Source organism: Crocuta crocuta, unplaced genomic scaffold (genome assembly GCF_008692635.1).
Source record: "Crocuta crocuta isolate KB4526 unplaced genomic scaffold, BGI_CrCroc_1.0 scaffold36, whole genome shotgun sequence".
Classification (NCBI taxonomy): Eukaryota; Metazoa; Chordata; class Mammalia; order Carnivora; family Hyaenidae; genus Crocuta; species Crocuta crocuta.
This window is the reverse complement of record NW_027532203.1, coordinates 15,290,014-15,302,631: the sequence shown is the minus strand read 5'-3', so window position 1 is coordinate 15,302,631 and position 12,618 is coordinate 15,290,014. Positions and strand designations below refer to the sequence as shown.

Genomic DNA, 12,618 nt, shown 5'->3' with positions numbered 1-12,618 from the left:
TGCCCTAGATGGTACACTTAGAAAAATGGGGAAGATGGCTTTTATGTTACATTATTTTACAACAAAAAAAATTTTTGAGAGAGAGAGAGACCATGTGCAAGTGCACGAGCAGGAAAAGGGCAGAGAGAGAGAGAGAGAGAGAGAGAGAGAGAGAGAATCCCAAGCAGCTTCTCACTGTCAATGCAGAGCCCAATGCGGGAGTCTAACTCCCAAACTGTGAGTTTATGACCTGAGCCAAAATCAATAGTCTGACGCTCAACCACTCAACCGACTGAGCCACCCAGGCACACTGACAATAAAAATCTTTTTAATTGAAAAATTTACAGCCTACCTTAGGCAAGATAACTAATTGCATTGGTAATATTACTAATATTGGTATGCAATTTTACAACTTTACATGTTTTCTGTATACATACAATATAAACATGATAAATACGCTCTTCATATTATTCTTGCCAAAGACTGTCTCAAGTATGGATTACTGAGCCATGGAGAGCAAAAAATTATTAAGTGACCAAATATTAAAAAACAGAAATCCAGCAGAACAGAAGGAAAAAACCAGTCCTCAAAATCGCCTGCACTAAGAAGTTTACTGCAACTCAAGTATCAACCACTCTTAGCTCTGGTTTAACCAGATGTGCACATGGCTGACACTTCACCTGAACTGGGCTGACCAGCCCTGTGGGCATCTCAAGATGCACAGGTCTCAGGGCACCAATGGTCAAGTGCAGGGGTCCTCGTTCTCTTGCAATATTTGCTTCTTGCCATCAAGAACCAAGCCTGTCCTCTGCAACAGCTGGACACGTGTGGCCCTGTCCTTTTAGACTGGAGTGAGAGGGGCCTTTCCCCAGGCCCTGTACTTTCGAGGCCTCCATCATCTTCAACACAAAACAGAAGCATACTGACCAACATGGTCGCTCTGCCACCTGGGACCCAGCTTCGGTGGGGACACATTTGAGCTCTGCAACCCTCAACATACACTCCCGGGACGAACACCTTAGCCCCCCGGGGAAAAGGTTTCTGCACATTTCTTGCCACATGTCCCTGAAGGAAGGTAATGGCATCCAGGTGTCCTGATGGTCTGTCTGCAAACTCTGATGCTGCCAACACCAGATAGACACTGCTGGGGACCGTGGGGAGGAAGTGGACAGGACAGAGATGGAGAGAGGAAGACAGGCAAATGAGCACGTCAATCCTTCCCTTCAGAGGGCACAGCTGCAAACAAAATTCACACCCAGAAATGCTGTCTCCCAGCCGGGCCCCATGTCCACTTCCCGGCTTCTCCACAGGCTCGGAGGCTCTGGAGACGTGCTCACAAATTAGTACAGTATCTGCCACCATGGCAACGTAACGGGAGGAGTATTTCGCAATTCTCAACAATTCACACTCCTCTTCGGTTTCTGCACAGGTAGGGGCACAACATGCTTCAAGGTCACGGTTCTTTACACTGGCAGCTACATGGAGACTGAGTAGTGGAGAGTTGCAATTGTATCTTTAATACATTAAAGGTTTTCATTTTCAAAAATTAGAAATGTCAGCTTTACTTGAATTTTGATAAAGGGTGCCTTTACTGTTAAACACACGCAGGCTTACAACCATCCTCTGGCCCTGGCCTCACACGTTCCAGGGCTTGGGTGTGCCGAGACACAGGTGCAACATGTTCCCCTCCTTCAAGCTCACGTGTACACATCTCTCACGCACACTCCCACAGGACCTTGCATGCAGGGAGCACGCAGCTATAGGCCACTGGATAGGAACTCCAGTCACAAAACAATTTAAATGCAAAACCATGGAAATGAGGCAGGGCGGGGAGGGGAGGGCTCCCTGACACTAGAGGGCAGGGGTTTGTAAGGGAGGTGGAGGCAGGTGAGGGAAGGCTGCCTAGCATCTCTCTATTGGAGGCAAACAAGAAGGGAGCTACACGAATCCCCAAGGTCAGCCTACACGGAGACGGTTGATCCAGTTTAAAAGCAGTACTGGACTCAGGGCTCGCACGCCTAGATGCCTCGCACCCATCACAGCTGTGGGGACAAAGACAGGACACGATCTTTTTCCAAGACGTTTCCTACAGGCTTAAATATAAAATTCTTTACCTTGTGGTCAGCAAAACAAGCCACAGAAGGACAAATGGTCAAGGATTCCACGTCTAGGAGAACCCAAAGCAGCCCCACTCAGAGACAGTGGAATAGAGCCATCAGGGCTGCCAGAGAGTGAGGAGTTCCGGTTTTGCGAGATCAAGAGTTCTGGACGTGGCTGGTGGGGATGGTGGCACGACCACATGAAGTACAAATGCCACTGCACGGAGCACTTAAAAAGGGTTACCATGGTCAATTTCATGTTTTGTGTCTTTGGCCACAATGAAAATAAGCAAACAGCCAAGAAGAAACCTCTTGGAGGGACACTAAGGAGCTTGACCACCTTGAGCAGAACACAGGTGAGCAGTAAGATAGAGGCTGGGGGTTAGGAACACTGTTCTCCAGAAGAGAACTCATTTATTTTTGTCCTTTGCCACCACAGTTAAACCCCCACTCTTGGACACGAGGTGGGGGGGTGGGCACTGCCAGGTGGAATTTCCAGCCAGCACAGTTCATCAAGGAAGGTGTCAGCTATGGAGATGTTCAAGCTTGCAGAGGACAGTCCCCCAACATCTGCTCTACTGCGTCTGGTCCACAGCTCAGGTTAGTCACTCCTAGTGACCACGGGGAGCCCGCTTTGGACAAACTACAGTTTGCAAGCGACCTGGACAGGGCTAGGTATTCAGAGGCCACCAATTCTCAAGAGCTACATATTGGTAGCTCTAGGCACCCATTCTGACTGCACCGACTGGCCGCAGAGCAGGGTGGGGGGCTGCCGGGAAGCTGCTAAGATTCGTCCTGCTGGGCAGATGGTCAGCTGGGGAGGCTTGCATCTGCTGTTTCCAGAACACAGGTCATTCTCCACTACCTCCATATAACCCTTTAAAAATACCCACCCACTTAAAAGATCAATGAAAATGAGATCTGTTGGAATAGAAGATACACCCTTCAAGTAAGTGAACTAATTTCATTTTGTTTTGGGCGTGGGGTAGGAAGTTATTCAACACCATAACCATGATTCCAACTGCTGGGAATTTTTTTTTTCCTTGCCTGAGCACCAAGAGGAGGCTAGCCAACTCTGCCTGCCAGGAAGGGAAGGAAAGAGGAGGCACACACACCGTGATGTAAAAATCTAACAAACTCACTGTCCCAGTGTTACCGAGTAATAGGCTTGGGGAGGGGTGTGCAGACAGAAGATGGAAGGAGGAGGGGTTTCATCTTTCTGCTCATTAGCGAGTTAATCACCAACCACAGTAGCTGCTACGCGAGCAAAGTGTAAGACAAGGTCCATTTCTCAAGTAGGTCATTACAAACTAGAAGACCAGACCAAGATGCTTGAAAGAAGGGAAAATATCCAGACAGTAAACGATCAAAGGCTAAATGACGTGGTACAAATGTTTCACACCAGTGCTGTCTCAGAGGGAGAGAACAGAGGGAGAGAATCATCACTCCAGCCTCCCCGCCCCCCACCTCAGCAATGCTTGCTCTTGCAACCCCTCCCAACTTAAGCCATCCCAAAGCCACTTCTTGATTTCTTCCTGTCACTCCCTTCAAAACCTGTTCCTCACATGGAATCTAAGATGAGTGATTTCACACGGCATTCATCTTTCTCAGTGGGACTTCCTTCCCTTAGAACACTCAGAGCCTAAGGTATAAACTTATCCAATCATGATGCTGTAAACCTGCGTGTCCACTCTAAAGATTTTTCCTCCCAAAAACCCATTTCTCTCCCAGCCTCCCCTACTGTAAACCCTGAAGCCCAAAGACCTTTGCCTGTGTCCTCAGGTCACCCACCTGACCACCCCTTCCCTTCAACTGCCCCCAGGTGCACAGGCCTTTCCTTTAAAAACACCCCAAGGGAACACACTGCAGCCTACAGCCACCAGCACACACTGTTCTGTCATTTCCCCCAAGTCTTCTACTGCTGGCTGCTTCCTGTGACCTCTTCAACACCTTCACCTCATCAGGTTCTGTTCTCTGACCCACAAAGCCTTGCCCTACTTCTGTGACCTCCCCCAAATGACAGGGCCACTTATACCTCTATGACCCAGCCCAGTGCAAGTATTCAAGTATTTGTGGAATGCACACAGAGAAGGATGGCCACAAAAGGCTCATGAAAAGGAGAAAATCGGACAGTATAGGGGGAAGATTTCATAGTTAACCACCTTGTCTTCCTCTCAACCAAAGCCACCTGAATGTCAACCACTGAAGAATTCTTGCTGCAGCAGCGGACACACGTGGAGTGCTTGTGTGTCAGGCACTATTTTAAGGACGTGGCACGCAGTAGGTCAGATTATTCTCCTAAGCCCCCTAGACCAACTCTCACTCCCCTGTAACAGATGAAGTAACAGGTACAGAAAGAGCGCGAACTCATTCAAAGGCACAGAGCTAACAACAGATGAGCCAGGATCCCAATCCCCAGACAGGCTGGGGTCTGGAGCCAGTGCTCTGATCACTCCACCGGGCCCAGTCTCTTAGGCTACCTCCTCATCACCTCCCACTGACACCTCAGCCCCATGAAGGGAACCCTTTGAGCAGGTTCCTGCCTGGGCCACCAGATATCTCTTAGCTGCAGACACCGGTGGGCACCCATGTGACAGCCCCAGCACAGTTTTATGGTTTACCTGCAGCAACAGAGAGATGTGAGGGGCTCAGAGGCTCCCTCTGTAGGGGAAACTCAAGCCCACCATCTACCACCCAGCCCCGGGCTCCCCCGCCCATGACCTGCACTTACCGTTTCATCTTCCAGCCTGAGCTGGAGGCTGGGGTCTCCCACCTTGTAGTCCTTGGTTAATTCTGCGGAGCGCCACACTTCATCAGGGTCAGGGATCCAGACCCTCGTGTGCTGGAAGATTAAGACAAGAAACTCAGAGAGAGCTTTCAGGTTTCTACATACGTGCTGCTCTGTGAGGGGCCCTCCGGAGAAGCTGTGAGGCCACCTGGACACATCTTCCTCCCTTATTTCCAATCAAAGGTGATCTAATACTGTGACAACAGGGAAGTAACCCACAGGACTGGGGACAGAGGGCACTTTATAGATCCTAAGAGAACACCACAAATCAATTTAACTATAATTCTGCCAGCAAGACAGCCAGGCCTGCATCTGGTTACGTCCACCAGAGCTCGGCAACCTTGGGGGGGACAAAAAAGCAACGCAGAGGCAGCACCCATCATGCTGCCAACAAACAGAACAACACATGCCAAGACCCAGACAGGAGAGTCAATCTTCCAATCCTGGGGACCTCTGCTCTGATATGCTGCATTCAGGGACAAAACCACTTTTCTACAGAAGTGAAAGAGAGTGGTCAGCATATTGAACGTGTACCTACATATTCCTAAATTGTCAGCAACCTCAGTTTATTTGTGCATTCTCTGAGCCACAAACATGCCCAAAAATCTCACTCCACCTCCCCCTGCAGCTATGAGATCTACAAGTTCATTTAGCTGGTGAACTCCCAGCAGGAAAGCTCATAGCCCTTGGTGGGTGAGTGAGCCACTATGATCACCTGGGAACGTTGCACCTCAGACCAGCTCAGAACAGGAAGGGACAGAAGAGCTTCCCAGGTGAGTGAAGCGCATGGCCATGGACACCACAGGTCTGAGGTATCAGGACCCCCCCCCCCAACCCCTGTGGCTGCTCCTGACGGCACTCCTCACACCTGGAGACAACCTCCTCCATTTTGCAGGTATGTGATCACCACAGGGCCTATTTGCACTTGGCTATGAGTGCCTGCACACAGTTTCACGGCCAATGGACATGCTCAGCAATCCTGAAAAGGACAGCTCTTATGACTGTAAGGGCAGCTGGAATGTGTGCCGGGGTCAGTATGACCGACCTCCCTTGTGGGGTGACAGCTCCATGCCCCAAACTTGTGGCCCATCAGCTGCCTGGGCACGAACAGCCAGCAGGCTTTTATTTTAGGCCTGCTGGGGATCAGAGCAAAACCCAACGTGGAACTCGAACCCACAAATTGTGAGATCGTGACCTGAGCTGAAGGATCTTCCTTGCCTGTGAGCCCGCTGGAATCACTGCATCTTTATGGAAGATGCTATCGAGCTTTACAGTAGCTGCTGCGCTTGAGAGGAAGGCGTTAAGGGTGCTCGGAGCTACCTCCAGAACAAACTTTCAGCATTTGCCAACCGTAACTGTCAACACTGCTTCTCCCCTCAGGTGTTCCTGCCTCACCTCCTCCGCTATGGCGGAAGCCTCTCTCTGCCCAGCTGCACGGACTTTGATGGCCCTGTTCCCCCCCACCCAGCTTCAGATGAGGGAACTTTCCTCAGCCTCACTACAGCCTCCTGTCCCTGTGAGCCTGCTTCCAGGCCTTTCCCTCCAGGCAGAGGGAATACAGCACGCCCAAGAAACTCTCCTCAAAGTCTTCACTCTACATAAATGGGGTCAGGAATGACTCAAGGGAAGAGTGATACAGAAGAATGAGGAAAATCTCAATAGGAACTGAGCAGAGGTAATGACGCTATGTGGACATCAAGCTGTGTGACGTCCTGGAAGCCAAGGGGGCCCAGTCCCAGCCCACAGAGGTTCATCCAGCCTTATTCCTGCTGTCCAGATCCTACAACTGTACACTGCACTCAGCACCAGGGAGGTCTTATTCTAGGAGGGCCCATCCATCTACTTACATAAATCTCTCCAAATAGACTGAAAGCACCTAGAGGCAGAAAATTGTCTCTATTTTCCTATCCCACAGAGCCCAGCGCAGCATCAGGGCCATAAGGGGACTCTAACGATTGATGCTTCAGACCTTTGCTACTGTGAAAACCCCAGCCTCACCATTCCCTGGGGGCTGGTTAGAAATGTAGCACCTCAGCCTCCACCCACACCCACCCAATTGCTGCACACGCCAAGTATTCGCTGTTCTGCTCCTGAAATCTGTGCTCATACTTCCCCGCCTTTGTGCCTGGGTCAGCCAACTACAGCCCTGGGCCCAATCTCGTGTAATGCCTATTATTGTGCAGCCTATGAGTTAAGAATGGTCTTTAAATGTTTAAACAGTTGGCAGGGAAAAAAGGGTGCTATCCAGATGATAACATGTCTGTTACATGAAAGTCAAATTTTGATGTCCATAAATTGTGTTGGGACACAGCCGCACATTCCCTTTGCATACGGTCTACGGCTGTTTCTGCACTTTGAGGATGGTTGTGTAGTCGTGACACAGGCCCTATTAGCCCAAAACTGAAGGGTTTACCATCTGGCCATCACTGTGGAGGTGTGTTGCCCTCATCCTTTACAATCCTGGTTTCCTCAGTCCAGAACGCCCTTCCCTCATCTGTCCACGTGGGCGGAGTCCAAGTCCCAGTGCCCCGTCCTCATTGGACTTGCCTTCCCTGGGTGAGCCCTCCCCCACTCTAGGTGCAGCAACCCCTTCTACAATTAACTTCATGGTTTGGCAGTCATTTCTTTCACATCAGTTTCAGCTTACTACTTCAAGATCTTTCCGACACACAACTGGGCATCCCCATATCCCTGGCAATATAACAGATGCTCTATCAATTGTGCTGAGACAGGAATCAGCAAGTAATGCACTTATGAGGCACCTGAATTACATGGAAAACACCATGGGTAGCACCATGTAATCAGCACAAACATGGAGATCTGTACCCTGACCTTAAGGAACATACCATCGAGTTGGGTAGAGAATTCACATAAAAATATACTCCAAAGAGTGTTGTGACCGATCCCTGAAGAGAGTAATAATTATTCAGCAGGGGCAAGCAAGACACGAAAAGGGAAGCAGCAATGATTGATGCAAACTCCACAAATAGAGGGCCAAATAAATGCTCCTCTTTTTAAAGGATGTTGTGGGTTACAGGCCTGATCAAGCAAGTTTTAGATTCAAATCAAGTAAACATTTGGGCACCTAATATGTACCCACTCTGTGCTAGATGCTGTCCTATTTCCTCCATCTCCAAAATGAAGACACACATGGCCATGTGCAGAGAGGAGAGCAGCTCACTGTGAAACCAGAAAGAAGGAAACCCTGCACTGTGATGGTACGGGGTGGGGAGGGTGATGTCTGCAAGCAGGCCTCCCCACCTTTATCCTATTTCATGGATTCTCGGCTTCAAGTGCTCACGAATTACTGAGCAGAACTGGACACCCAGTGTCATGCGTGCCACCTTGATGAGCAATTAACAGGATTGCCAAGGGCAATTTTAACCATCAAATTTTGCTTTACATGCTGACTTAGTGAACAACCCACCATGCCTTCCCTCTCCAGACCTACCCACCTGAGGAAGACCCATTGCCTCTGTACCCCTGCCCCCCGCCAAACAAGACAGGACATGATCAATGCAGAGTAAACAGCCAAGAGAACAGGCTAAGCACTTGGAAGGGGTTTCCCTTGGAGCACTGGGAATGTTCTCCAACTAGATAGAGGTGGTGGCCGCACAGCCCTGCAAATGTATCCATGTCCCTCAACTGCTCACTTTAAATAGTTCATTTCACCTTATGTGAATTTCACCTCCACTTAGCATATAACTGTTTTTGTTGCTGATGATGCCAACAGTATCCTGTTGGCATAGTTCCTCAACATCTAATGTGGAAGAAACAGCAAGATAAAATACATTCTTTTAACAGAAAACCATCGATTCTACAGGCCAGATAGAAACTCCACAGCCAGGGTTCTGTGTTGCCTCTCATTTTCTTACCTTCAAGGAATTCCCTCAAACAAGTCTGACCTCTACCAGGTTTCCTGGAGGTAGATTACAGGAAAGATAAGCTGACTCACGTAACCCAATTACAGCGCCACTGAACTTGTCACTATCCCGTTTTAACCATGCTTAACTCCGTCATATCTAAAGAGATAGAAATCTGACTTGATAACCGAAGAAAAACTTATTTTTCTTTTGGAAAGAGCCCGGAGTATTAACCAGAGAAGGTAAAGGTCCCTGTGAATGGAGATGCATCAGCAGGGAGAGCTATTCTCCAGCCGCCAGTTCCTCCCGCCCAGGTCTGTCTGCAGGGGCTGCAAAGGCAGCTCTAGCCTGGAGGGAGGAGTGACCATGGCACTAATGCTCAACCCCAGCTGCACCTTACAACCACCTGAGAAGCTTCTAGAGCTTCTACAGCTTCCCATGCTAGGTAACCCTCTCAGACCAATTACATCAGTCCCTGGGGTGTGGAAACCAGGCAGTTTTCAAAGCTCCACAGGTGCATCTGACACCCAAGTTTGCAGGCTCATGGTTTCATTTGCGAACTCATTTGTGGTCACCACAGACCCCCATGTGCCCAGAGGGCTCTCCTTACCCACCTGTGGCTGAACAGGACATCCCAGCCCAAATATTCTTTGATCTTGAGCTAAAGCATGATCTCCAGAGAGTCCCTGCTAAAGTGTACGTGCCCTGTCAAAAAGGGCACCCCACACTTACCCAACTGCAGGGATCATCATGTAGTCCAGAAGCATGTCTGTGTGGGCTCCACAGCCAGACAGCCTGGGTAAGAACCTAACCACCACTTATTAGCCTGGGTAAGTTGACGAGTAGCTCTGAGCCTTGGTTTCCTCAGCTGTCCAACACAGGTCAAAGTTAGGTGTACCTCATGAAGTGGTCCCAAGAATAAATGTGATCCCATAGCATTAGAGAATTATAAGCATTCAGCAACAGTGACTATGAGAACAGTATACACTGTGTCATCTAAGAATGACAGGCCAGGAAGCAGATTCTGTCGACTATTAGATAACAGGAAAATAGCAGGCCTAAGGGGTTTCCTCCAGGTTAGTGGGATCCTTTCGATGTCCTGCAATTTATGGTTCATAGATAGCCAAGCCTTGCCTAAAAACCTACTTAAACTTCAGAACTCCAAGAGAAGGGATTCTCAAGGCTGGCTGGCCTTTAAGAATTATCTGCAGGTCTTAAAAACGAAAAAAAACAAAAAACAAAAAAGGAAAAGAAACAAAACACCAATGCCCATGTCCCACACTTGAGTAATTAAGATAAAATCTCAGAGTAGGGCCCAAGCACTGTAACTCCCTAGAATTAAGTAACTTTAAGTACTTTAATTCTTTCACCTTAGTTTAAAACTGAAGAGGAGCAGGGTCATCACCTGTGTATCACAGAGAAGAACAGAGGGTAGAAAAGCACAGAACAACTTGCCCAAGGGTCAAAGCCATGATCAGAAAAATGATCTGTGACCTCAAGTCCTCTGCTGTCGCCCCCTTGTGGAGAAATGCTAACTTGATTCCAGTGGCCCAGGTCCCATTGAGGGTGTATTTTACACAGGCACAGTGGTCTTATAAACACTCACAAAAACAAGCGCATACAGCCACTTACAGGGACATGCCAAGTTAAACCACCATGTACTTTAAGAATCAGACTGAATACTGGATTGCAATGGAGCCTTGAAAGTTGAAGCAAGGCAACGTGGGCACCATCTCCTGGGAACGGACTAGAGGAGAGCCCACAGTCTAACCCAGTGGCTGACTGGACAAATTGCCCGTCCCCTCCTCCCCATGTTAGAACACCAGGAGCAGGCATACTGTCTGCCTTGTTCACAGCTGTACCCTTGGCAGTGACACGATGCCATGGTTAGCAGGCAGGAGATCTCTGCTCTAGAATTGAAAAATCAGGGCTCTGGTTGGGGGTGTGAGGAGAGTCCTTTTGGCTAAAACTGACAAGAGAGTCCATAGCATTTTCTCAGGACACAAATTCTGTCCTAGAACTCCGCAAAGACATAGGTCAAGTTGGTCAGCCTCTCTCAAACAGCATAGAATCCACCGCATTTCTCCATACCAGACCAGTCTCATCACAGAAAGCAGCAACAGCCAACAAAAGTCACCAGTATTGACCTAAGTGGATAGGCTGTAGGCTCCCAAGAAAACCAACTCTTAAAGGGCAGGGCCTGGGACTCAGATGCTCCCTGAGGCAGGAAGGAGCACTCCAGCAAAGGACCATAAGCTGCTTCCTCAACCTTGCCTGGAGTCCAAGGCACAGTGTGCAAAGGAGGGGAAGCAGAGAACCAGGGCCAAGAGGCTACAACTCCCTCTAGGCCAGAAAAACATGTACTCCTCATAAAGATGTGGGCTATCCGTAGCTCCATTCTTTAAGTGAGGTTAGGAAAACACACACACACACACACACACACACACACACACACACACTTTGCAAATACGTCCTAAGAGATGGCCTCTGTTTGGTGTAATGTGTCCATTTTGAAGCAATACTTCTATGGATAGGAAAGAAAACACTTTGAAAATAAACCAGCATTTTCTTTTTAGCACAATAGTGGTTTCCTGAGTATGGGGTACTTGGCAGGTACTCCCCTGTTTTAGAAACTGTGAGAACACCTCAGCTACCTGCCCTAATAAGAGGAAATGAGTCACGTTTCATTCTTCTGCATAAGAAAGTCTGGAGGACAAAGACTAGACTTTTTTGCCTAGCAGGACCACCCACTATCCTCTCCACATTTGAGGTCTGAAGATCATGTTCACAGGCCCAGACATCAGCTGCATCCTGAACCCAGGGCTGATGATTAGTCCCCTAGACTGGCAGGACCCAAGTCATGAGTATCCCCACCAGTTGGCTCCTGATCATCTTTGCCTTCCCTCATACTGGGCTCTTACTTTATGAACTGGAGAGCAAGGAGGTTAATTAAGACTTAGGTATCTGAGGGGTTAACATCCAAGAAATATCAAGAACTTCTAAAACACTAAAAAATGGTTTAAAATTGGACAGAGGACTGGAGTATGTCTCGAAAGACCAATACAGATGGCCAACAGACATGTGAAAAGATGTCACTGATTGGTGATGATTTTTAGGGAAGTGCAAATCACAACCACAGTAAGACATTCCCTGACACCAGACAGAAAGGCTAGAATCAAACAAGAAATAAGTGTTGGTGAAAATGTGGAGAAAAAGGAACCTTTGTGCACTACTGGTGGAAATGTAAACTGGTGCAGCCACTGTGGAAAACAATATGGATGTTCCTCAAAAAAAAAAAAAAAAAATTAAAAGCAGAAATACCAGGGGCACCTGAGTGGCTCAGTCAGTTAAGCGTCTGACTTTGGCTCAGGTCATGATCTCACAGTTTGAGTTCAGGCCCCACCCACATCAGGCTGTCTGCTGTCAACAGAGCCCGCTTCAGATCCTCTGCCCCGCTCTCCCTCTCTGCCCCTCCCCTGCTTGCTTTTGCTCTCAAAAAATAAACATTAAAAATTTTTTTAAATAGACATACTATATAGTCCACTAATTCCACTATCGGATATTTACTCAAAGAAAACAAAACACTAATTCAAAAAGATATATGCACCCCTATGTTTATTGCAGCATTAGTTAAAACAGCCAACATATGGAAACAGCCAAAGTATTCACCAATAGATGGATAAGGTAGATGTAGTTTATATGTAATAGAATATTATACAACCATAAAACAGATGAGATCTGGCCACTTGTGTCAACTTGGATGGATCTAGAGACAAATGACATAGGATTTCAGTTATGTATGGAATCTAAAGAAAAACAAAGGAATGAATATCAAGGAGAAACAGACCCCTAAATCAAACAAAACCAATGGTTGCCAGTGGGAAGCGGG

At 48.0% G+C, this 12,618-nt stretch overlaps 1 protein-coding gene across 1 annotated transcript in view; it reads right to left on the bottom strand.

Annotated features, from left to right (window-relative positions):
• Nucleotides 1-12,618, bottom strand: part of MYO5B (myosin VB) — a 307,312-nt gene that overhangs the window by 188,385 nt on the left and 106,309 nt on the right. The window contains exon 2 of the mRNA XM_077777644.1: nt 4,810-4,920. Coding sequence (XP_077633770.1) covers nt 4,810-4,920 — 111 coding nt within the window. The remainder of the gene's footprint in view (nt 1-4,809; nt 4,921-12,618) is intronic.